The sequence below is a fragment of the Eumetopias jubatus genome, unplaced genomic scaffold (genome assembly GCF_037043125.1).
Source record: "Eumetopias jubatus isolate StellerSeaLion01/CBP00866 unplaced genomic scaffold, mEumJub1_p1.0 scaffold_14, whole genome shotgun sequence".
Taxonomy (NCBI): Eukaryota; Metazoa; Chordata; class Mammalia; order Carnivora; family Otariidae; genus Eumetopias; species Eumetopias jubatus.
In genome coordinates this window covers 75494775-75522268 of record NW_028274820.1, presented here as the reverse complement: position 1 = coordinate 75522268, position 27494 = coordinate 75494775, and the positions used below count along the sequence as shown (strand labels likewise).

The 27494-nt window shown below is 37.8% G+C and overlaps 1 protein-coding gene across 1 annotated transcript in view; it reads right to left on the bottom strand.

The window, feature by feature from the left end:
• The window catches only part of MET (MET proto-oncogene, receptor tyrosine kinase), an 84162-nt gene extending 58780 nt beyond the window's left edge, over positions 1-25382 (bottom strand). The window contains exon 1 of the mRNA XM_028104916.2: positions 24177-25382. Coding sequence (XP_027960717.1) covers positions 24177-25379 — 1203 coding nt within the window. The 5' untranslated portion in view covers positions 25380-25382. The remainder of the gene's footprint in view (positions 1-24176) is intronic.
• Between the last annotated feature and the right edge of the window lie 2112 nt (positions 25383-27494).

The following is a 27494-nucleotide window of genomic DNA, read 5'->3' as shown; positions in this document are numbered from 1 at the left end:
TTCCAAATTCATCCTCATTGTGCTCTCCTTTGCACTCCAGTGAGCTGGTCTTCTCTCAGTTCTCCAAATATGCCACGTGTCCTCCCATTACAGGGCCTCTGCACATGTTCCTGGAGTGATCCTTCCACCTTCATTCACCTATTGACTGCTATGTCTCCTTCAGATCATAGTGTGTCGTCATTTCCTGAGGAAGCCTATTCTGATCTCAATATTTAGGTCAAATGCTTCTATTATCGACTGTCATAATACATTTTACCTATGTGTCATAGCACTCATAGCTGCAGCTACTATTTGCTTATGGATTACATGATTGATGCCCCTGCCATCAGAGACCATACTTGTTTACTGCTGTGTTGTTCGTAGTAGGTGAAATATCACCCATAGATCTTTAATAAATATTAACTGAGTGAATGAATAAGTAAGTGAATCAATTATGAGTAGATGGGGGATGAGTGTGGAGATATAAACTAATATTACTAAAGCTAGGGGCGCCTGGGTGGCTCAGTTGTTCAGCGTCTACCTTCAGTTCAGTTCATGATCCCGGGGTCCTGGGATCGAGCCCTGCATCGAGCCCCGCATCGGGCTCCCTGCTCAGCGGGAAGCCTGCTTCTCCCTCTCCTTCTCTCCCTGCTTGTGTTCCCTGTCTCGCTATGTCTCTCTCTGTCAAATAAATAAAATCTTAAAAAAAATAAATATTACTAAAGCTATTTTTTTCTTTTTCCAGGAATAGGTGTAGTTAAGAGTTTATAAGAAACAAATAGAGTGCTTAGCTTCCGACTGTACTTATAAGACATCTGGGAACTGGTAAATTTGGGGGAGATAAGAGGGGGCAGGGGGACATAATAAGGAACTGTCTTCTAACTTGGAAGAAAAAGAGAAAAAGTTTATTTTTACATATTTTTGTATGTAGTTTCAAGTTAAGGAAAATGATTTGAAGATTAGGAATTCTATTATCATCCTATTGTATTTATAATAATCAGAAAGCTGTCATAGAATATTTCAGACTTAGTGTTGAACAACAAAGTGAAATAGAAAATTTACTTATCTTTATGTAAAACAGCCTTACTCCTTAATGTCAAAATTCTGTCACATGGAATACAGAGTTCTTACATCTATTGACTTTTATGGTAAAAAAATAATCTAAAATGCTGTTTTATATAGCAACAAATATTTCCTCATTATAAGTGGCAATAAATTAACAAACAAAGAGTCTCAGAGATGCTAAACCTGACTCTTGTAATTAATGAAATGTTCTGGTTCTAGACATTTATTTTGATATATTAATGAGTGCTATTTCACTATTTAATTAGAAGCTTTTCTTCACTGAAGTACTATGGATTGCTCTGAGGAGTAGCAGATAACTAAAACATACCAGCAATTCAATAGTAACCGATTAATTGGTAATTAAGTTTCCATTGGTGATCAATCATCCATTTTGCAGAGATAGCCACAATCACGGAAGCTGCTTAAAGGAGCAAAGACCAGTTTTAAATCAAAGATCATCTCAAGTATTCCATTTCAGAGGTGACTGCTCTTCAGGGTCAGCATTGTGGTTGTTTTGTTCCTTTTCTTGCTTGTTTTTACTTTTTTCTATATCTAGATGGCATTTTGGGAACTTAAAGCCTCAAATTTGACCTTGCAGAGATATGATGGATTCAATGGGACATAAAAACAATTTGCTGCATGTGGAGTAGTCATAGATCGTAAATTAGAAGCAGCTTTCTATCAACAAGAGGTCAGAAATGGTCTCATTCATCTTCTATCATCCTGCCCTGAAATGTGCTTAACACACAGTAGGCATTTAATAACAGCTTCCTTAAAAATTACTCTATCTACAAGGTACCCATCTGCCTACCCAGCTTGCTTCCTTGTCTGTTTTGCTGAACTAGGCTGGCAGGAGAATGGAGGTGAGATGGATCTCCAAGTGCCTGCAAACCTGCAAGAACTCCTGGATCTTTTTTAAATGGAGAGAAGGTAACAACCAAACTTCAGCCAGTATGTGCCTTCACATGTAAGGCATAAATGAAGAACTCTGTACCAAATCAATTAATATTTATGTATATTCATGCATATTTACAGTTTCAGACTTCTCCCTTAGGAAAGTGTAAGGTCTCTAAATGGTACCTCCTCAAGGACTGATTGGATTATATCTCTATTTCTCCCCAAAACAAATTCCTAAGTTTAAAATCATTGCACAATGCTGGAATAGGATCTACAGAAAGCCTTCATCTTGAAAAGTTGTGCAATTTCGAGCTCAAAAAACAAACGTCATGTCAGGTCCAAGTGACATTCAAATTTTATAAGCCAGGGGATCCCAACCTTATTCTTCTTCATTTTCTCCATAGCTGGAGCTCTGCAGGAGAGGGGTGGGGGCAATAGCTTCTAGTAGAAAGTACCATTCTAGTATTCAGTGCAGGAGAGAGGACTACTCCTTGTCTCTTCCTGCTGAGAATCTTGATAAACTCAGTGATTGGGGTCAGGGTGGCAGGAACTAGCTTACAGAGCTCCATGTTGTCTTTGAGCTTGAATAGTGTAATTTTAACCATCAGGGAGCCTTGGTTTAAGCTCTTGGCATTGCAGAGGTACAGCACTGTGTAAATATGACTAAATCTGAGCCTGATTTAGTATGTCCCTTAAAGATAATGAGCAAATATGTTTGATGCTCATTTGTGCAGGGAAGATGGGGTGGCTTCTCACCACTTTACACACAGTTCCCGGGTGCGGCGTTTGGAATGGGGTTGGGTCCAGATGGAAGAGCAACTACAGACCTGCTGCCAGGGGTCTCCTTGCCACTTGTGCTTCCCTCAAAGCCAGGAGGGCTTGTGCTTTGAGGTAAAACTGCACATAGCTGGTGGAGGGCAGTTCTCTGGTAAAATAGCTGCTTTGGGGCACCAAGGAAGGGTCTGCAAAGAAGGTTTCACCCCAGCACTAGTTGGGGAGTCAGACTTACACTCTCTTTTTGGTAACAAAAGGAGGAAGAAGGAAGAAAGGAAGGGAGGGAGGAAATCAATTTTTATCCTGCATCTACACTGTGCCAGGCACAGAGTTAGGCATTTTCACATGCAAGCAGACTCACAGCCCTGTAGGGTTTTCAGTTTTCAGGAGCAAGAGACTCAGAGCAGCTAAGGGTGCAGCCACAGTGGCTGATTCACACTGGAACTGGCATCAGAACTGGAATACTCATTACAATTTGGTTCCATCTGATTCTCAAGCTCATGAATTTCTTCTGCTACTGTTTACTATTCTGGGCAAAGCTCCAGGAATTGCACAATTACAATAATGGAAAGGGCCTTAGGGACCATCTTACCCCAGCCCCTCATTTTAAGTATGAGAAACTGAAAGTCAGGGAAATTTTAACTCTCAGAGAGTTGGAATCAGTCAACAAAAGTTACCAATTAGCATGTTAAAAACCCTACAACTCTTCAAAGTAGGAAATATAGATTCACCCACCCCTGATTCCTTTTCTGAGAGAAAAGCTGGAATTAATCACTGTTTTCTGGATAACAGTATAAAGATGACCACTAGCATTCTGGGCTGTTCTAATCAGCTTGGCTTTCAAATCTTCCTCTCTGTTGCCTACTTTGGTTTGTGAACATGACCATGTTTCTATCCAGGTAATTCTAAGATGTCAGTCATCACCAACTCCTCTCTCTTGAGCATTTCCCACATCCAGCTAGTTAGTTGCTCAGTCCCTCTGAAATCTGGGTAGTGTCCTCCAGCCACGCCTGCACCCCTGCCCCAGGCTAGGTGTTTCCTCACTGGCCTGCCTGTCTCCCATCTCATCTGCCTTGAAGCAGTTACGAGCTGTCACTCTCTCCTTCAAAACCTTTAGTTGCTTCCCAAAGGCCTGTAGGAAAAGCTCAAATTCCTTACTATGACATCCAAACCTGCCTCAGTTTGTTTTTAAGTCTTTTTTCCATTAAGGTGAAAGATCAAGTGACCATCTAGGACACCGAATGAATCTGAGTGGCTATCCTGACACGGGACCCTTCCCAATCCTGGATTTGTGCATTTGCTTTGGCAGCTGATGCCCCTAGCTCCGGCTGCTCAGTGACACCCACTCCTCGGTCATGTAAACCTGAAGCCTGGCTCTGTTCTAAAGTCTCTCCTTACAAGGTCTGTTGAAGGACAGAAGTAATATGTTTTATTGGGTTGGGAGAGGGGAGATCGTGACAAAGAATAAGGTGGGTGGTATAAGGGTACAGGGAGATACCATATAGCTTGAGATATTTGAGTCAGGAGGCAAAAAGAAATAAGAAAAAAATTCACTCTATACAATATATTGTTCAGGCATATACACATGTATAGTGCAACTAAAGGCAAGGAAAAGACAAACAATTCACAATCATTGTTTACCCACTTTTCTGGGAGGGAGAGGGATATGACTGGGATGGGACATACAGGGGACTTGGAGGCTTTGGTAATATTCTCCTTTTTCAGCCTCACAGTAGAGGACTCAGCATTTGTTTTATTGCTCATAAACACACGCACACACCACATACACGCACACACCACATACACGCACACAGATTACATGATTCTTTTGTATATATGAATATATTATAACAAAAATAAATTTTAAAAGAAAACTGAACAAATGGGAAGTGAAAAAGTGGAAAGAGCCTGTTAAGAACTCTCCCCACCCCAATTTCTTGACATCCTAAGCAGGTCTGAAACATTCTCATGGCTTTTCTTAGCTCACAGGAGCTCACAGTAATAATGTTAAATATCATCTGCATAGTGGGTTATGCTTTTCCATGTACATTATCCCATCTGATCCTCTAAATAAGCCTGTGAATTGGATTTGTTATGATCATCGTATTTCTACAGATGAAGAAACTAAAGTTCAAAGAGTTGTCAGTAAATATCTGAGCTTGAATCCTAGTTGTTGATTTCAAATCCTATGTTCCTTATACTGTATTATACTCCTTACTTACAGGCTCCTACAGTATTTCTGAAACAAACCCACATTCCAGGGATGGTCTAAGGACATGGTGGAACCTGCTGTACAGGACTGGTTCTACTCAGCTGGGATTTGATGAGTCACATGACCTTGGGCAAATTGCTTGATCTCTCTGGGTCTGAGTTTTATTTTACTTATATAACAAACATTTGTCTAGAGTGTTCACAATGTGGCAGACACTGTTCTAAGCACTTTACAAATATTAATTCACTGAATCTTCATACGAGTGCAAGGAGGAAACTGAAGCACTCTGTGGTCACATGACCACTAGCAGCAGTAGCAGGGCAAGGACTAAACCTAGGTTACATAGCACCAGGGTCTTCACCCCCCTCCCACCCCCCACCCAGGCTTGACTGTAAAGGAGTGAATTGACCTCAAAGTTCTCTTTCTGCTCTGCCATGCGGTGGGTCTGTGGATGGCTTTCCAGTGCTTCCCCTGGGCTTGGAATTACCAAACTGCCTTCAGCCTGTTGCTGGAACAAATGAATGCTCAGGATGTTTAAGATGCCGTGAGTAAACAGTCACTGTCCCCCAACACCTCAGGCTACTCCAAAAGAGCCTAAACAGATTCTCGATATACATGCCTATTCTTTAAGAAGTTCTGGAAAGCATTTAATTGTTCAAGGTTTATCCTCTTCTAAAAGAATTCTGTGGGGGCCCCAGGGTGGCTCAATTGGTTAAGCATCAGACTCTTGATTTCTGTGCAGGTTGTGATCTCAGGGTTGTGAGATAAAGCCCTGCCTGGAGCTCTGCACTCAGCGGGGAGTCTGCTTAAGATTCTCCTCTCCCATCTTGCATGTGCGTGGTCTCCCCCTCTCTAAGAAAAAAAAATGATAATAATAGTAATTATATGAAGTCCTCTCTGAGAATCAATGGTAAACACCCTGTTCTGCTTTTTAAAAAGCTTGTTACAAACTTGCTTCCTTAACTCAAGGGCTTATATACTGTCATAGGGCTAAATAATAGGAACTACTCTACAATTTGTAAGCCTTGAAACAATAATTTAGTCTTTCTTTACTTTTTCATGAGTACTTGCCAGATTTTTTTTTTACCTCAGACATATACTTTTTTTTATAAAAAGAAAATTGAAGTGCTATATACCTCAATGTATTTGATTCAAACTGTTTTCCCTAATTAACATTATGATGCATGCAGTGAATATGTAATTACACTTAATTCAATATAATTAAGGATGTGATATATTTAAAATAGTGATTCCTTTAATTGATCTATAGGACAGATTTAGCTCATCTATAGATAATTTAAATAGGTCTTGCAAATAGATTTTTAAAAATGTACCATTTTGTAAAATCTTTGCCAGTTACTCATACCTTTTTCCTTCTTGCCCATGACTAAATTAACAGGAGCATTTTAATATAAACTTTATTCGTAATCACCCTTTCTACAAATTCTATTGACACATAATGGTTTTCTGGGGGATACAGATTTCAAAATAGATGTCCCTCTTTGCCTAGAACTTTTTATATAGCTGGCTAAAAATTCAACTGCTTTAATTTCAGGAATTCCACATAACCTACTCCCCTAAATTTCATTCATGTGCTCTCTTCTGTTTATTTAGTGAGACTGGGAGAGGTGCTGTAGAACTCACTGCAGGCAGGGGCACAGAGTTTTGAACATCAGTGTCTGGTTATGTTTCTTTCAGATATGTTTAACTTCTATCAGTCTGTACTCAGATGTCTAAGATGTCAACACTGAAGCCTGATTCTCTGTAAAATGCAGAAGAGTCAGCTCTCTGACAGAGCAGGCCCTTCTCTTTGGGGTCCTTACTGCAAGGCCAGACTGTTACGCTGGTGTGGTCGAATGCTAAGAATGTGACTATGTTGTTTTGTGCTCCAAAGACAACTCTACTTGGTGTTGTGCTCAGCTATCGTTTAAAAGAAAGATGCTTTTTCAATACTTCTGCTGTCACTGGCTCCCCTTGATGAAGTAATCCTGCCTCATGACTTCAATAGCCATGGAGTTCATTACAATCCAAGACCTCAAGCAAGGGAACAAAGCTGGGGAGCAGTTAAAGAAGAGCTGATCTGTCTCCAGGATGGGAGGAAGGGTATCATCTCTGGCCCTGATCAATTCAGACGGCCCTGAACATAATACAACCAGGCATCTGGCCAACCGGCTGCTGGCTCCACACTAGTGATTCATGAGGTGATGGATGCTGCCTCGTGGGGATGACCTAACTTCATACACCCAGCGGCATTCTCTCTTCTGAGGACCAGCCCTGTATCTGCAACTGCCTTTAGGCCAAGTTTGAATGTGCCATCGATGCCATTCAAACTCATTGCTTTTCTTTCCAAACTAATTCCCTTTTCTAGCTTCCTATTTCTGTATGGCATCAATAGTGACCCTCTCCCTTTAGGTCTCAGCCATCTTTGACTTTTCCTTTTCTTTTATTGTTTATATCCACCTATTGATTCTTATAAATGTTTCTATCAAGTTAAAGGAAATCAGATACTTGGCCTTCTACAATTTAATTTCCTTGATTCCAGAATCTCCTTGTTCAAGTCCACTTCTGTAACTTTTTAGTGTAAGTTCCCCAAACACCTTCTTAGTTGCATCTAGAGGTAACAATCCCAGCCTAGAGGAGAAGAGCATGGGCTCTGGAGCGGCTCTGCCCTTATTGGCTATGCAAACTTAGAGAGGATACTTAGATCTCCAAGCCTCACTTCTTCACTTGTAAAATGGGAAAATGCACATCTATCTAATAGAATTGTTTTGAGGTTTAAATAAAATGAATCCAGTGTCAGAGGCAGACACACAAAATAGCTAACTTTGTCCTGCAAAGGACAAAGAACATCACTGTAAGATACATTCCAAAAACATTGGTACAGGTGGTAAATGCTGTAAGATTAGGAAAACAGATCAGTGTGGGCTTAAAAAGCTAGAGAAGGCTCATGGCAGAGGCCAAAGTTGACACAGGTCTTGACAGAAATTGGATTAGTGAAGAGGGAAATACTTGGAGCAGGATGTATTTTATGCATATGTGTGTATGGATTTATATACACATGTGTACAAATGCATTTATATAAATGAAATAAAAATATATCCACCTTCTTCTCAAGGTCTTTGGGGCTCAAAAGACTCAGAATTCTATAATGATAGTGGTTCTGGAATTCTACGTGTTAAGATGTTTGCTTCTTTATCATCATTTCCTAAGGTGAATCAGATCTGAAACAGACCAAGTCCATGTGGTTTGGCTTTAGCAGCTTCATACCTCACCTCAGTCAGAGCCAGGAGTGACAGAGTGATTCATAAAGAAAGTTGCTCCAAGTGAAGCAAATTTTAATGCTTAGTGTATAGAATTTTTCTGCTTTCTTCAATTTAGTTAATAGAAAACAAATTTTAATGTACTTAACTCACTGAATTGTGAGAGCTACTCAAAAGACAGAGCACCAGTTACCGTGCACTAAGTAATACAACAGAAGCAATTCTTTCTTTAGGGTATAAGAGCCATGGTCTGTTTATGTGCTGAACAGTGTCACGCTCAATAGAAACCAGGCTGATGAATGTCTTAGTGGAGAGCCAGGAGAGATGAAAGATAGATGAAACCAGAGTTCTTCAAGTGGGCCCCAGTGTACTGGTTAAACCCATGACCGTACCCCGGCCTGCCTGCCATGCCTGTCATCACCTCTTGTCTCTCCTTTCCTCCTTACCATTTGCAGTGAGACTCTTAACTCATCTTCTTTCCTTGTTCCTGACCAGAACTGTGTATCAGAAACCTCAGTCTGGGGGCAACCCTCCTCATTGACCAAAGTCCCCAAGGCCCTTACCAAACTCTCTTCTATTCTTACTGCATCTACATCAAGTCCAAGCTCATGCTCTGTCCCAAGAATGTATTTAGGACCAATGAAATGATGTCATTGTGGAGTGTAATCCTGTGGCACAGTAAGGGTGGTATTGAAAAAGACCTTCACTCTTGACTTCTTTTCCTTAACTCACACATTATTTTCAACTTGAAATCATGGACTGGTGGTTCGTAGTGAAAACAATCTATGGATTCAAAGAGTAACTTCATGGAGGGCGCCTCTGCTGGTACCACTGCTTGGGCAATGTCCACCAGAAGGTGTGGCCTAAAGTGCTTCATCCAGACAATATCACCTACTCAGAGGGGAAGCTCTGCTGAAAGGTTCAAGAAAGACTTAAGGAGCAGAAAAGTTCCTCTACCTTTCTCCTTTTAATTGCTTTAATTATGTTTTCCCAATTTGGATTAAGTACAAAGCTCTGAAATTCCTGTCTCTTCACCCTACCTATCTTCATCTTTTCTTTTCCTCTCATTTTTCTCCTTCTTTGTTTTTTGATCCATCTTCATTCCAAACTAGTGGATGATGGAGTGTGTGTGTGTGTGTGTGTGTGTGTGTGTGTGTGTGTGTGTAAGGAAGGGGATGAAACATCCCAGAATTTCTTCAATGCTAATTTAACTTTTGGAAACTCCCCAATTCTATAAATTTGGGGGGAGAGAATGAAAAACTGTTTTATCTAAAAATTATTTTTATGAATCAGCATTTTTATTACATTATTTGAAATATAAGGCTTTGTCATAATTATGTGTCCATTTGATAAAACAGATATTCTATTCAAGATACTTTGTTAGGTCCTAGGATATGGAGATTGAAAAGTCACAGTCCATATTTTCAAGGGGCTAATGAGGAAACCAGTGAACATATTACCACAGAGTGTGGTAAAAGATATGGTAGAAATAAAGGGTGCTACTGGAGTACTCAAGAAAGGCAGCTTATCCAGAATGGAGGGTTAGGGGAAAACTAGAGAAGATTTCCTGGGGCAGGAAATGCCTGAGTAGAATTGTAAAGAATGGGGAAGTGTTAACCTGACAAAATGAGTGTTAAAGGGAATATGAGGCAGATGAAATAATATATGTTAAGGCAGGGTTGTGAGAGATATTGATGGATGCTGGGAACTAAAAGAATGATAGGTTGACATATAACTGATAAACTCACAGGTTGAGTCACATTGCACTTAATATCTAAAATATACAAGGAACTCATGCAACTCAATAGCAAAAAAAAGAAAAAAAAATAAAAAATGGGCAAAGAAAGTGAATAGACATTTCTCTAAAGAAAATATACAGATAGCCAACAGGAACATGAAAAGGTGCTTAACATCACTAATTAGGGAAATGCAAATCAAAACCACTATGAGATTTCACCTCACACCTGTCAGAATGCTATTATCAAAAAGACAAGAGAGAACAAATGCGGGTGAGGATGTTAAGGGAATCCTTGTACAGTATTGGTGGGAAGGTAAACTAGTACAGCCGGTAAACAGCATGGAGGTTCCTCAAGAAATTAAAAATAGAACTACCATATGATCCAGCAATCCCACTTCTGGGTATTTATCCAAAGGGAAAAAAGAGAAACAAACCATTATCAGTAAGAGATATCTGTACTTCCATGTCAATTGCAGCACTATTCGCAATAGCCAAGATATAAAAACAACCTAGTTATCTATCAGTGGATGACGGATCAAGGAGATGAGGTGTATATGTCTATTCAGACTTAAAAAAATAAAAAAAAAGGTATCCTGTCATTTGCCACAATATGGATGAACCCTGAGGGCATTATGTTAAGTGAAATAAACCAGACAGAGAAAGACAAATACTGCATGTTGTCACTTTTATGTGGAATTAAAAAAAAAAATGTTGTGCTCATAGAAAGAGATCGTAGAAAACTGGTTGCCAGGGGCTGGGGCAGTGGAGGGTGGGGTGGGAGTGGGCAGTAGAAACAGGGAGACATTGGTAAGAGGGTACAAACTTTCAGCTAAAAAAGTATGAGGATCTAATGTATAACATGGTGACCACAGTTGAATACACTATATTATATAAATGAAATTTGCAAAGGGAGTTTAGAATGATAGGCTGAGGGTAAGGTGGCACTGGTGTGCTTGAGCTATCTTGTACTGCTTACAGAGCCAACTGTGACTATTTCTCCCTAATTCTTGTTCAGTGACTAACTTGGTAGCTTGAAATTGGCTTGGTGGGGGTGTTTACACCACGGAAATTGGCAAGCACTACAGATCAGGGGCTCCTACTCCCCCTTCTCTGAGAATTAGACATTTGCCAGCACACTGGTGGGTTTGAAGACCAGGGAATAGCCAAGGCCAAGGTAGGAAACTTCTTGAATACATACTAAAGAGTGTGGATTTTACTCTCAAACCATTGGGGAGCACTCAAATTATTTTAAGGAACACAATAACATAAATGGGTTTGCTTTCAAAAAAGATTACTTATTCCAGCCGCAGTCTGGAGACAAATAGATTGGCTGGGGATGAGGATGGAGCCAGGGAGATTTACTTCATCTTACTGGCATCATTTTCAACGTACTAATAAAAGAAAATCTATCTGGAATGATAACATACAATTTTCTGTTTCTCCTTTGTGTATCTGAAGAAGGAGAGAAGCAGCAAAGATTTTGAAGCTTCATATTTACGATAAATGAGACTAGGTTTTATTCTGAAGAAGGAATAGAAGAAGCGGTCTGAATTAGATTGTGCTAATGGAAAAGGCTGAAATAGGCGGAAAGATTCTTTGGAAATACAAACTTCCTTGATTAAATAGGTGTTGTTAGTTGCACCCAAACCAGCAGCTAGAGAAGGTGCTTAGAAAGTCTTAAATAAGGCTGGTACACAGAATGAGAATGTCAACTTGGGTTAATGAATGAGAGAGGTTGTGTAAACTATTATTTAATCCCAGTTGAGGGTTTCCTGAGCCACTAGGGAACTGGGCTGAGGTTGATAGATGAAAATAAGGTTAGAAGGAAATAGAGCATTAAACAAACAATAGTTCAGTTTAACTTGTAATTTAGCCAGAGTTCAGAGTATAAAATAAAAGCCTTGCTAGCAGCAAGAAATAGAAAATGAAGCAATGATATCATTATTAAAGTAATTGTCCAACCATTCACTGGAACAGAGATTTTATTATATTTCTACAGTGAAAATATAAAATTTGACTATTTCTTAGCTGGTTTGTGAATTCCCAGCATATAGAGTATTAAATAAAGCAGTGGGAGTTATAACAGCTGGTTCTAAGGGCCTAGAGAATGTAGAAAAAGCTTTACTATTTAAAGCTCACAGAAATGCTGAATTAATATTTACTTATGAAAATTTAGATGTTTACTTTTCAAATATTTCATAATCCCTCTTTTTTTATGAGTTTGTCTCCATTCAATTGGATTGTTATCATGAGGGTCATAAGATACTCAATATCATATAGTTTATACCATAACTACCCTGGATTCTGAAAAATACGGATTTATTTTTTTTTAAAAAGAGCTTTCTTATTAGGTGTGGCAAAGTCCTGGTGTTTATTTTTTTGTGATCTGTAACTGTGCCACAAATGGTGAATTTCAAATTTTCAATAGTGCCACCATGCCACATACTCAGAATCACAAAAAGTATTGTTTGCCTAAAAATCTGAAATTAGTGCTTATGTTTTCTTAGCATTTGATTCTAAAAAAGTATCTAGATAGAAACATCATCACAACTTACCATAATATATATATATTTTCAAGCAGGCACATATTTTAGTCTTCTCTGCACATGTCGAAAACCTGACCTTACAATGTTAATACTATTGTTAAACAACTGCTTACATATTATTCATTATTTTGCAAATACTGACTACTATTCTTTTATTTATTTATTTATTTATTTGACAGAGCGCAAGTAGGCAGAGCAGTAGATAGAGGGAGAGGGAGAAGCAGGCTCCCCACTGAGCAGGGAGCTGGATGCAGGGCTCGATCCCAGGACCCTGGGATCATGACCTGAGCCGAAGGCAGAGGCTTAACCAACTGAGCCACCCAGGCTCCCCTTCTGACTACTATTCTTAATATTGGGCCAGTAACAGAATTGATCTTGTGTTTTTTCTGCCCAATTCTATTTGGAATCAATACCTTTGTTATGACCCTTCAAAAATCAGAGTGTTTAGTTGAGAATAAGGAACACTGCCCATTTTTTTCCGTATCAGCTCTAGATAAACCCAACATAGTTGGTATTTTCAAATTAGAGATATTTCTCAATTACTCTTACTAATACATTTACTGGTTCTTGTTTACCATGATATTGGAGCCACAAATAAGTTTACATTAATGAATTATCAGATATATAATAATGAATCATCAGATATATTCTATTATAAATTCCTCATATTTATTTATTTAATTCAGTTCCTTAAGTACCAGGATCACCTAATTTGACCTTAGATTCGCCTGTTACTGCACTTCCAAACATTTTCACAGTCTTGGACCTTCTCATATTGTGGATATATGAAGAAAAATAATCTCACCTTCCTATTATCTTTCCTAAGGTTTTGTATAACCTCCCCACGCCTCCAACCCCAGACACACACTGTACTCTTATAAACAATCTCTTACATTTAGGATTCTGGTTACTTTACTGGAAATAAATAGTCCTTTGCTATAATTATAGCCTTCAGGAAGGGGCAAGCGAATGACCTCTCTGACTTGCAGGCACAGGAACGAGCCCTGAGGATTAAATGCCTCCTATTCCCTCATCTTTTCCCATGGTAGACTCCACTTCTTTTTTGACCAAACAAAAGTGAACAAAGTGAGCAAGAAAAAGGTGAGTATTTCTTTCAATTCCTCACATGTACTTTGTGCACTTGCATTTCAAATCTTCATGGTTTGTGGGGATGGCAAAAACAGTGCCTTTTACGACCCACTCATAAAAATACACTTGTAGATTTTATCAAGGGCCTTTATCCAAACACTGCAGCAATTTAGATGGTCTCTATTTACTATGTAAATATAGAGGTTTCTTTTGGAGGACAACATTTTTTGTCAAATAAAATCAACCCTATTATCTGTGGTCTGCAAGGCATACACTTCGGTACAAAGAAGCAGGACAAACTGCCTGCCCGCTAAGACTTTAAACTTATTTAGATGTTTGCATGATTAAGTATATATAAATGAACATGATTAAAATGAAAGAGAAAGGCAAAATATCTGCAGCTAGGGATGCATTAGAACAACATAAAGGCAGCATTAACTAGAGGGCATGCCCCTGTACCTTCTTTCTTCAGTAGGCACCCATGACATCCTCGTGAGTCCCGGGAGCACTTGCCTCTCCCTTAGCCCTCTAGGCCACATGATTCACATGAGAAGGAAATAGTCTAAAATGAAGACAGCTGTGCAGAGGACGGTATATAGATGCAGAAAGAGAATATGATTTGGGCCCACCTCAGCATCACATTCCCTTGAATTCCATCAACTTTTATAATTTTGATAGTTTCAAAGGAGCTTATTTTGTGTGTTCCTGGAATTATGATTCACTTTGTCACAGGACTTACTGGTAACAGGACAATCCCTTCCATCCCCAGGAAATGCAGGTTCTTCTGATGCATAGGTTCCTAGTGTTGGCCACAGGAGAAAGGTGAGGGGGATAAGAAAGAAACAACTTGGACAGATACAAGACATCTCTGTGTAAAAGCTGATTATAGTGATAGGCTAGGAGAGGCAGTAAGTGCTACCTACATTATGTGCTTAGCTTCTAGAAATCTACACATTATCTTCCTCATACTGAGAATTACTTAATGAAAAGTAACTTAATTCACTTAGAAATCAAAGAAAAGGCAAACTTTGAATACGTAAACAACTTTTTAAAAAACATACTGTTAAAAAAATTGAAATCTCCAGGACAGTTCTACCTCTTGTGATATGTTTTTCTAAGTGTAAAATAATATGCACTCATGTCCAGAATCCACTTTAAAAAAGCTGGCTAAATGCAGCACCATGTAGTTAAGTCCTAAAGTTTATTAAACAGGTAATAACTATTAGTTTATTAAATACTGGCTATGTAGTTGGCCATGTACATATGGACATGGCTTTTTCTAAAATTTTGGGCTTTATGTAAAAGTTAACTTTTAGCCTTATGTAAAAGTTAGCTGTCATCTCCTCGGGGTGGCCTTTTGTGACTATGCTATCAAATTAACATATTCCTCCTTATTTGCATTCACAGATGTTCCTTTCCCTTATACTATATTTCATAAACTATTATGATGTCTTTATTGGTGTGACTGAGTTTTTATTGTCATCTCTTCCCCTAGTGTGTTTGCTTCATAAAAACAAAAACCATGCCTATGTCATTCACCACTGTAATACCTGAAAGGTTAGGCACTCCTAGCCAAGAAATCTATGGAATTTCTTGTTGAATCTTGGTTGTATGAATAAATCCTTTCCTCTGTCTTTTGCTGAAAACAATGATCACAACTTTTTGGTCATTTTATGCACTAAATAAAATGATTAGGCTTCCAGAACTTGGCTTAAACTAATAAGATGAAAGAACAAGCGTGTAATGTAATTAGCTTAAAATAAATGGAAAATATTGCACGTTTTATTGTCAAGATAATTTTTAGGATATTCGTTTTTGCTATTGACTACCACTGCATTAGTGCTTGTATCTGCTTAGTGCATTAGCACTAAATACTATTGATTCACTCAGCTCACAGACCAATTTAATCTTTGCATTTGTCCCATTTGCTGAGCACCACCTCACCTATAGTTCAGTTAGTAGAGTGGCTGCTAGATGCAAGTGTTAATCAGATTTTAAATTTAAAATGTCATTAGAAAATTTAATATCATACAAATTTACACTTTTCTGGTATATGGTCATAAATTCTAGCAAATCATGAATAATCCATATATTTTGAGATGACAACTCAGCAAACTTAATTTTCATAAAATCAGCTTTAGAAAAGAGTGCTTTACAGATCAAAACTGACCTTAATTCACCCCTTTTACCTAGAGCATGATTTGAAATGTCACCTACCATTTTAATGTCCTCTGATTGATGAACATTTTGGTGATTTACCCAAATAAGACAACTGAGGTCAGACTGCAGTCTGAATCCACAATTTTTATTTTTTGTTTTATAGTTAAGGCATTTCCCCTTTTTGTGAGCATGAAGAATGGTGAAAATAGCCTTTATTTTATATCAGCATGCATTTATAAGACATTTTTATGTCTTCTTGTTGAAAAACTAGAGAATATTTTTGAAATACAGAAGGCAGACACACTTCACCTGCTCTAAGTTAGCCTAGGTCTAGGGTGAAGTGCAGTAAACCTCTTCCCCAAGGCTTTAAGATAGGAAGTGTTGAGCAGTGTTGACTGCTCAGCAAGTAATTCATATGCAAATGAACCAGCACGGAACATTTTAGTTAGAAAAAATACATAATAAGCAGACTGGAATGTATCCAGGATCTTAGAATCACTTACCACATTCACTATTATTAAAAACAAAACAAAACAAAACAAACAACAGCAACAACAAAACACCAAGGGAGTTTTAATAACTTCAAGAGTAGCTGAGCCCTTGGTTTCATTCCCGATAAATGAGCCCTTTTACAGCCCTCCCTTGGCGGCTGGAGATGTGACTTACAGCACATATCTGGGTACTGAGTCATTCTGGACTCCGTGTGCCCACTGACTCGGTATTTGTGCCAATCCATGAATAAGCAACAGCAGAAATTCCTCGTGGGTATTCTATCCAAATTCTAACAGATCCTCCTTTTTCTTATTAGAGGAGATAAGAATGCAGGATGGGATAACCATTGATAAGACAGAAGTCTGAAGTAAGGGTGTAACACCCAAAACCTGATACATTATTCTGAATAAAAAAATCCATTACTACTCAAGGAGGTTAATAGTCTTATCAAAATGCAGGATCCCATGTGCTTTCATTTGTTTCTAATCATGTAGTAGTATGACAATGAAAATATCATGTGTTAGAGCTGTCTTCAAAGTTCTGTTAACACCAGCTTTTCAAAAACCAACTTAAAAACATTTTTTTTTGCACGAACTCCTTATTGTTTGCTACATTAATTTTACCAAGTGAATCTCCATGTAGAAACCAACTACTTAAATGAGGAATTCTTAATCTCAGGAAACAAACCGAGGGTTGCTGGAGTGGTGAGGGGTGGGAGGGATGGGGTGGCTGGGTGATGGACATTGGGGAGAGTATGTGCTATGGTGAGCGCTGTGAATTGTGGAAGACTGTTGAATCACAGATCTGTACCTCTGAAACAAATAATACATGTTAAAAAAAAAAAAGGAGATAGCAGGAGGAGAAGAATGAAGGGGGGGAAATCGGAGGGGGAGACGAACCATGAGAGACTATGGACTCTGAGAAACAAACTGAGGGTTCTAGAGGGGAGGGAGGTGGGAAGATGGGTTAGCCTGGTGATGGGTATTAAAGAGGGCACGTTCTGCATGGAGCACTGGGTGTTATACACAAACAATGAATCATGGAACACTACATCAAAAACTAATGATGTAATGTATGGTGATTAACATAACAATAAAAAATAAAAAAAGAAACCAACTACTTAAAATAAAATACAGATCATACCACTTGCTTCAAAAGACATTAAGAAGAATGAAGAATTAATTTAAAATGCATTCATCACATCATGAATCAGTGTAATCCACAGGTAAAGCCTACCTATATTTTTGGTGACAGTTTTAGCATTAACTGTATTTCTTTGCTGTTAGCTTACAAAAATGTCATGCCTTTAATTCTTTCCTGGGTGGACCTGTGAATAAGCTACCAAATGGTTTAAAGGTTAGCAGGAGGAAGACAGAGTAAAAGACACTAGTGGCTCATTTTGTAACACATTTTCAATACCCTCTGGGTGTGCCCAGCTATCTCAGAAGGCGTTACAAAATTCTGGAAAGAAAATAATTTTAAATTCTTATTTATTTATTATTTATTATGTTATGTTAATCACCATACATGACATCATTAGTTTTTGATGTAGTGTTCCATGATTCACTGTTTGCGTATAACAACACCCAGTGCTCCATTGATATGAGGAATTCTTAATCTCAGGAAACAAACTGAGGGTTGCTGGAGTGGTGGGGGGTGGGAGGGATGGGGTGGCTGGGTGATAAACCTTAAATTCTTTTTAATAAAATAATGCAGTATGCTAATTTTCATGGGTCGGTAGCATGTAATTCAAATAAGTAAGTTAGGGGTCAGAGACTCCCTGCGCCTGGGTGAGAATAAAGAAGAGTTTACAGCAAGGGAGGGATCAAGTGTCAAATTAACAAATTTCTACTTAGATTTTTTTTAAAAAAGTATATTGAATCCTTATACCTCGAGGGTTTTTTTCTTGTAAGATTTTGCTTTGGTAGCTATTATATTTGGCATAAGGCCAAGGTATCTAGTGTTTAGAATGAAGAATCCTCAATAACATTTTTCCTATAGGATAACATTCTCTTGTTTCGGAGCATGGGAAGTAAAAAAACCCTGAAGTCAGACTTCACATTTTTCATCCCTAATACAAAAATACTCTCTTGAGAGTGCTAGATTGTTTAAATAAGACATGCCAAACCAGTATAATTACATGGATGTTATTTGTAACACTGACTCCACATTCCCTGTTCAAATGGTGCGGTGTGTGGGAGATTAGAGATATATGGCCTATAAAGAGTTATAAATCTTTGTTTATATTATTAAATATTACGAGACATGCCCTGAGGATGACAGATCAATAATGGTCCTTGTGGTTTCCTGATGGAAGGCTGCAATTATTTTCTTCCATTACAACTTAAATGTAACCCAATTTTACTCATCTATCATCTTTATAATAGTAATAAAGAAACATCACTGTGTGTTTATTTTTCTGCCTATTCCTATTATTCCTTGTTTGCATCTTGTTTTGATTTTGTTTTCATTCAGAATTGTTCTAATCATTTTGCTTTTTTCCTCTGATGGCTCTGAGTGGTGACCCTTTAACTTTGGCACTCCTTGAAACGGAGATGGAAAATTACTACTTTAAGTTTCCTTTATTTTGGGAAGTGGTTGGCTACTCTTTGAATTTGAGTATAAATGATATCTAAAAACAAGGAAGCTTGGTACAAACAACCTGTGAGGTTGACTTTTTCTAAAACTGCATTATCTGTAATTTCTTGAATGCACAGTATAATTTAAGTTACAGAGGCACAATATCTTACAATGTTATGGGTAGTTAGAATGAAGGTTGGGGAAAGAACACCTTATACCTTCTGGCTTGACTAGGGTACAATTCTGTTTCAATTATCTTTCTCTCCAGCCCAAACCACCATCACTCCCCACCTCTCTCTCTCTCTTTTATTTTTTATTTTTTGAACTATTAAGTTTTAAGAAGGATTTACACAAATGAAGTATTATGGAGGTGGGTCACTCATAAGAGGTAGGGAGGTAAGTGAAAGACCTTCATAAGCAGTAGAATCAGAGTGTGCCCCTTCCAGAAAATTGAATAATTTAAATTTGTCTTTCTTCACATAAGTATTCCTTACAATAATAGTTGCTGTTTATTATGTGCCAAGGATTAAGTTAGGTTCTTTTGTAAACATTATTGCACTTGTTCTCCCAATGGCCCTGCATGGAGGGAAAATGCATTCAGAAAGTTTAAATAATGCTCTTGTGACCAGACAGGTATAAAATGTGTATACATCTGAACCCAGATCTCTTTGACTTCAGTCTTGTTCCTTTAGGCCATGCTGTCTCCCAAAGAGCTAAATTTATGATCATCTTATTGTGCTAGGAACTTTATATATATTATCCCCAAATTTTACAAAACCCTATGAAGTAGGTTTTGTTCTGTGCGTGTTACAAATGAGGAGACTGAGGCTCTAAAGGAGTCAAGTCATGCAGCAGAAATCACACAGCTGGTATGTAATGAGCTGCAACTTGCATCTAGGTGCGCCTGGCACCAAACTGCATGTTTCTCCCCTTCAACTGATCAATCATTTGTCATTAAGATGTTGGTGAAAATATTTTTTTACTACAACTCTACTTTTTTTTTAAATTCTTTCAAATGCTTACATATAGAGCAAAACTTTGATATTGGAATTGCAAGAAAAAGTGTAATGTATTAATTGTATTTTCTGGTTAGATGAGAGATATTTCAAGAACCCTTTTCCAAATTTCAACTCTGATTGAAAATCTCTCCAAAATGTATTAATCCACTTCTCTTAGTAAGTATAATTTAGGGTATAGGACCTTTACAGTTTAGGGATTAAAAAGTTTTTTAGTCAATATTGATCTCATTTGTAGGAAATTGGGTGAAGGTGTACTGATTCTATTTTTTTCCTAGAGTAATTGTCATGTTAGTAAATACCTTATATGTATGATACTGTTGGAGAGTCCCATCAATGTGCTTAAAATGAACTGAATTTTAAAACTGTATATCTCCAAAGAGAAAGTGAGGGATATTTTTCTTCCCAAATTTGGGGATTTACAAAGTCTCCATATTATGGGATAGTTTCTCAACTATTTTATTTTGAATAGTAATGTGCTGTTTAGGGAATATGCATTAGACTAAAACAACTTTAATCAAATACCAGTTTAGGATGTTTACAGAAGTCAAATGATGAATGAGTAAAAAAAGGTGGTAAAGATATTTAAGACTAAAGATTTAGTAATTATTTGTGGGTATGTAATCTCATAATTCTAAGTGTTAGAAATCACTGTAAACATATCCTTTAGGAATCACTTTCAAAAGCAACACAGAAAATGGTTATATTGTGAAGATCAAGATTTTATTTTTATTGAACTGATACAATCAACTCTAATATTACACGAATGGGTATTGCGGCTTAGGATAATTTTCCAGAAACAACATCAAAAGCAGAATCAAAGAGTTCTGAAACACAAGTAACTTAGATATGAAGAAGATGTGCTCTGGAAACTATCAAATGACTCAAAAGAGATCATTTAATGTCATCAATATAAGAAGCAGTATATGAAGAGTCTGCATAGACGTGTTTCATAAAATGTGAGAGTGGGAAACGCAACCAAATATGTGATCTGAAATAAGCAAATCAGGCCTACATACTGGCTTGACCCCTAGAATTTAAAAGACGCTCTTTCTTGGTACTCTCTCTGTCTGATCCTGTGACAGAAACCCTCTTTGTACATGGCAGAAGCTCAGACAGGGCCAGAAAACCCCTGCCATGGCTTTGTTTACACACTGGGGCCAGGCAGAAGCCTCAGCAGAAAGTTACTGCTGTAGCTTTCTTTCTCTACAGAGCACACAACAGTCTCTCCATAAAGATCTGATGGATTAGAGATATTAATAACAAAACTACAATATATGTGTTTATTCACCAAACTTTATGCCAAAACAAAAGCTCAGTTCCAAGAAATTGTTAAAAGTGTCACCTGATATCTTGCCAAGTAAAGTTGCCAAGACAAAATGGAGTCGTCTTATTGCTTAGTCTTTCTAAACAGGTTTGATTTTGTAAATCATTCTGTTTTGTGTGAGTAATGGCTCTCTCGGTGCCTTCATTTCAAGATGAAGCTAGGAAATGATTGTATGCTGATGACTGGAACAATGTGAGGTCTTTTTGTGGACTGGTATATGAAAACTGAGAATGTGGGTAGTCTCATTCTCAGAAGAATTTTGATCTTTAGTAACCAGAGAAGATAAACAGGCAAATAAGTAGAAGAGGTTTGAAGGTATTTGTCTTTATGGAATTTGGCCAGTGCAAAAGTTGGCTTCCCTTGTAAGAAGACTATGTTGGCAAGCTCCATCTTGTTTTCCACAGGAATTTTTGCGATGGGAATGATAATGACTTCAGGTGCAGTTGGTGCATTTTGGGCATTTTTTCCTGGGTGATAAAACTGACCTGAATTTCACTGGATAATTCTGCCTGACTTTTTGTTTTCCTTGGAACACTAAAAGAGTGAAAGGGGTAGAAAAGTTCAAATGTATTTGACAATTTCTAGAATTGATAAGTACTTTTACATCAGAGGGTGGAAATGTACAAAATAAAATAATGAAATAGGATATCAATATACCCTCATAAGGTAAAGTCTCTTTTTAATTTTTAATAGAACATGATTTAAATAGCAAAGTCATGTGCTTTAGAAGCCCTGGAGGAACTCCTAACAGAATCTTTTTAAACTCGTGTTTCTGATGCAATTATTGGATAAAAAAAAGTGTTTTCTCTGGAATGCTATTAATGTTACATTTTCCCCCTAATTCCAGGTTTTGAAAGTCCTTTTGTTTCCTTTCATTCTTTTGTATTTTCTAGTGAAGAAAAGGGGCAGCCTCACAAGGAATTCTGTTGCTTCTTACAGAGTTTGCAACATGTATGACAGTGCAACATGTATGAGTGCAGGGAGAAATAAGTCTTAGTTGGGATTTATGCAAGTACATTATTTTTTATTCCTAAACTTTGGAGGGGGAAGGAGGGAAGTTATGTCTTTTTTTTTTTTTAAAGATTTTATTTATTTATTGAGAGAGAGAGAATGAGAGATAGAGAGTACGAGAGGGAAGAGGGTCAGAGGGAGAAGCAGACTCCCTGCTGAGCAGGGATCCCGATGCGGGACTTGATCCCGGGACTCCAGGATCATGACCTGAGCCGAAGGCAGTCGCTTAACCAACTGAGCCACCCAGGCGCCCGGAAGATCTTTTTTTTTTTTTTTAAGATTATTTATTTATTTATTTATTTGAGAGAGAGAGAGAGAGAGAGAGAGAGAGTGAGAGAGCCCAAGAAGGGGTAGGGTCAGAGGGAGAAGCAGACTCCCTGCCCAGCAGGGAGCCGGATGCGGGACTTGATCCCGGGACTCCGGGATTATGACCTGAGCCGAAGGCAGTCACTTAACCAACTGAGCCACCCAGGCACCTAGAAGTTATGTCTTTAGTTCACTAAAACATGAATTCACTTTCTCAGAAGTATTTTTCTAGCTTTATAAAAAGTTATTTGGTGGGGTGCCTGGGTGGCTCAGTTGGTTAAGCATCCGACCCTTTTGATTTAAGCTCAGGTCATTATCTCAGGGTCATGAGACTGAGCCTCGTGTGGGCCTCCGCACTCAGAGGGGAGTCTGCTTGAGATTCTCTCTCTTCCTCTCCCTCTTCCCCTGCCCCTGCTCACATGAGTTCTCTCTCTCTTTCTCAAATAAATACATAAATAAAATCTTAAAAAAGTGTTATTTGGAGCTTCCATTTGGGGAAGTATCACAGATATTTCAGCAAAAGTGAACCAAAGGTTTCTGAATTCATATGTTCTTGGTACCTTTCAGCAAATTATATACTTTCTTTCATCAAGGATATGTTTAATGTCCTTCTGCTTACAATAACAGCCTTTATTACTGAGACTGAAAATTGCTAAAGTAGCGAGATGTGGTTTTCCAAAGTCAAACCATCTGGTTTGTTCATTGTTCATCCAATTATGACCACTAGTGGTTGTTATGTTAGGAGATATAGCCAGGTTCACATGCTCGAATGTGGGTCCAAACCAAGGGAGCCCAAGGCCACAATGTACTCCTGATTTGGTACTCTTCCTCTAGCACCAAGTGATCTGATGGCTAGTAGGATAAATCCTCTGGGTATAGCTGGTAGCTTTTACTATATCTAAAAGCAACAAAGAATGTCCCTAACATCTCCTGTGAAAATACCATCTCATGTAGGTATAAACAAGTATTGATCAAAATATTTGTATTTATAAATATCAAATACCAACCAGGTAAAAAGTACCTAACTAGAAGGTGGTAGACACATGTCTATTCAAGTAGAAAGTCCATGCAAGTTCCAAAGGAAGGGTTTGGGAACAAAAGTTTCCTCTCTAGTTTTCTAAGTTATTCAGAGAAGTGTATTAGCTCATTTAAAAATATTTTATTTACCAACATTTTATTTACCAACATTTATTTACCAACATTACCAAGAGATTTTTTTGTTTGTTTTTAATTTTCTTTATATAATGCCCAGAATATAAACGATTGATTTGTTTATCAGTGAATGAATGGGGCCTCATAAGGAAAAAGTCTTCAAAAGCCACAAATTAACTTGAGCTTCTCATTCTAAATGCTGTAAAGACTGCACTGGGATCTCAATAATTGTGTTTTATAGGAACTGCTGTTACATTAAGCTTTGTGTAAATCTGACCAGAACTATTTAAGCTTATATGAGAAATAAGTTTAATAATCTGAAGTGTTGACAAACATGTAAACCCAAACTGTAAAATACTTTTTCTTTTAGAACCACATTAACTTTTCCTCCAGCTATGATTTTATATTTAAATGAAGATTCAATATCTAAAGTTTCTTGGAAAGAATATACAAATACTTTGGATAAAGATCATTTACCAAGCACCAAAAAGCCCTTAATGTTCTTTTTCTAGACTGCTACTTATTCTGACTTATACCTCATAATTTATAAGGGGGAAATGTATATGACTTACCCTATTAAAGCAGTGTTCGTGGTTGGGTCCATAAAAATGTTGAAGACATCTCACATTGTTTTTGTTGACGATCTTGTTGAAGAATTCATTGACATATTTGATAGGGAATGCACAGACAGCAGAGCGATTCATTGGTTCAGCAGAATCTGGCTTGCTTTGTGCAAACACTCCATAGAGAATGTCATCATTCAGGTTAGCACCTATTTGCTTAGCAAGGTGGGCCCCAGGCTTACTGACATATGCAGCTTGGAGAATATTAAATACTTCCTCCCTGGTGGATCTCTTTCTTCTTTTTTCCGTGAGAATACACTCCAGAGGCATTTCCATGTAGGAATGCAATCCAGAGTCTACAGAACAGAACCTGATTATTCTTGTGTGAAAAGTCTGAGCATCTAGAGTTTCTCGTTGGACTGTCAAAAAGTAAATAAAATGATTGCTTTCAAAGGCTTGGACATATTTAATAGGGTAGGAATCTCTGAACTCAGGTAGAACATCAATATAAGACTGGTCTGTCAAAAACTTGAAACCATCTTGCGTTTCCTTTAGCCTTCTCACTGATATCGAATGCAATGAATGATCTGGATGGTACGAGGAATTTATGGTATTGCCCACGAAGAAGTTGATGAACCGATCCTTTTCAGATATCAGGACTTTGGTTCCCAGGGCACTCACCACACAGTCAGGGCACTGGCCAGGCTCTTCGTCTGCCTGTGGGGAGTACATGCAATGAACTTCCGACTGTATGTCAGCAGTATTGCTGGGTGGAAGGACATGTCGCTGGCAGGTTCCTCTGTGGACACTGCCACAGCTAATGAGTTGGTCATCATAGTATGTGTCAATAAGTAGAGCCATGTTGATGTTATCTTCCCAAATGCCACCTGATAAATTGGCTTTGTTGCTGCAGTCCTGACATGGGAAACAATCTGGGTGTTCCAGCACGGGCCCAGTCTTGTACTCAGCAACCTTCTGAAGATCTTTGTCATTTAAAACATAAATATAGTTAACTGCGCCAAGGTAAATATGATGCTTGTGTAAAACAACATTCTGGATGGATGTTTCTGCAGTGAAGTTGGGAAGCTGATACTTCATGTTCACATTCATCTCAGACTTTACTAGTGCCTCTTTGCACTCCCCATAGCTCTTCTGCACCAAGGTAAATAGAAGCACAAGGATGCCAGGTGCAAACACAGCAGGGGCCTTCATGGTGAGAAGCTTATCTGCCAAAACACGTTCAAGGCGAGACCAGTTTAGTTGTCATTAGAAACAAAGAAGAAACTGAAAGAACCATACCAGTCAAACTATTAGAAACAAATCTTCCTAACTGGAATTTTTACATCAAGTAAAAACAAAAAACTCTAGCTGATTTCACATAAAGATGCATTGTGCAGATGGACATGACTCTACATAGTTTAATTTTGGAACTCAAGCCATGAACGAGTAATTTTAGAGAACCATTATGAGATGCAAACAACGTTCTGTATTAAAGACAATACAGCAACTAAGTTAGACTCATTTAGCAATGAAGTCAGAAACAGCAAATTTCTTTTCTAACCCCTTGCTGTTTTTTAATGTGGTTTAATATCTGCGGTAATGACTAGGTTGATATTTAAACTTTCTTAGTTAGTCAAGTAAAGGAACTGCGGTTCAGATTCATTTATTCTAGAAATCACAGCAGGCATTGTTTCCTTGGGAGCATGTAGAATTACTAGGCTAAATTTAGCTTCCTTTTGGAAGAAAACAATCATAAATTCTAGAAGCAATATGATCACATGCTGTTTATAGGATTTTGTGTGCAGAGGAAAAGGTATGGTTATAATTTGGCTATAGTTGATCTATTGTTTTGGATAGACAAATGCTTAACTTAATGTAAGATGACTGGAAACATAAAAAGAGCAATCTGAAAATATATAATATAAAATATAATGTTCAGGATTAAAGTCCTAGAATTATTTCTTAGGGAAAAACAACATATTGTTCATTAGCAAGCCAAAAGCTATTTAGTAAAGAAAACACATTATTTTAACATTCCATTGTATGCACATGGACAATATTTCTAACTGGTTATCATGAGTGCATTTGTTTTTCAGTTTCAAAAAACTTAAGGTACATGAGTTACAAACACTGTTAGTCTGTTAGTTCTACTTATAAAAGTTGTAGGCAGGGTGGTAGGTTAAAAAAGGAGAGGCCTTAGAAGGAATAGAAACCAAACGGCTATTACTTTTTTCCCTCCTTTTTTAGTGCATAATTCTGACAGGACAAAAGGAACCTTTAAAAAGTTACTAGGCATTATAACCATGCCAAAGACTAACCCGAGGTCTACAAAATCACAGCAGAATTCACTAACAACTAATATGTACACAGCTCTGTGCTTGCACTATGGAAATGGGGTGTGGTACTTACCTTTCAGTGAACCTACACTGTGGTTGAGAGACAAAGCACATATGGAAATAACTATGGTACACAGCATTATAATACCCTGCATAGCACAAACCAAGAGCTAAAAGCATCAAGAGAGGGAGACATGGCTTATACTTAGAATTACTATGATAATAAGAAATAGGGACAAGTCTACTATGTTGTGAGGTCCAGGAATGAAGGACAATGTCTGTTTGGCTCATCACTCTTTCCCAAATATCTGATACAGAGCCTAGAACACAGTAGGTGTTAAATAAGTATATGTTGAATAAATAAGTGAATAAAAATTCAGGCAATAAGTTCAAAGTTACAGAAAAGGTAAGTGTAGTAGCCAGAATTTGAATCCAAATCTTTCTGACTCCAAAATCAAAGATAATTTTATTCTACCAAATTGATAGGAATTGCAGACATTATTTAAGGGGTAAAAGAACAGTCAAGGATTTTGAACTGGAGAATCATATAATCAAGGTTTTCCTTTAAAGACTGATCTGGAGGCAAGGTGGCTGAGAGCAGGGTTTAGAACCTGGCAACAGGAAGACCAGGTGATAGGGTATTATTATAGTCCATAACCTTATTATCTATACGGGCCAGAATCAAGATGGTGTTCCCAAGAATAGAAAGGAAGGGATCAATGAAAGAATATTTGAATAAATATTGAATAAACAAAGATTTGACACCTAAATTGGTGGAGTACAAAAGAGAAGGCAAAGATGACTAGCAGTTATCTGGGAAAAGGGGGAATGATTTATAAAACTTGGGTAGTCAATAGGAGGAAATTGGGCTAAAGACTGACAAATATGATAAGTTGGTTTTAAACATGTTGAGTTTCATGTGTTATTGGGAAATGGGTGAAAACGTTCTACTATAGGGATGACTAGTAGGTTTTATATCGTTCATCAGGAA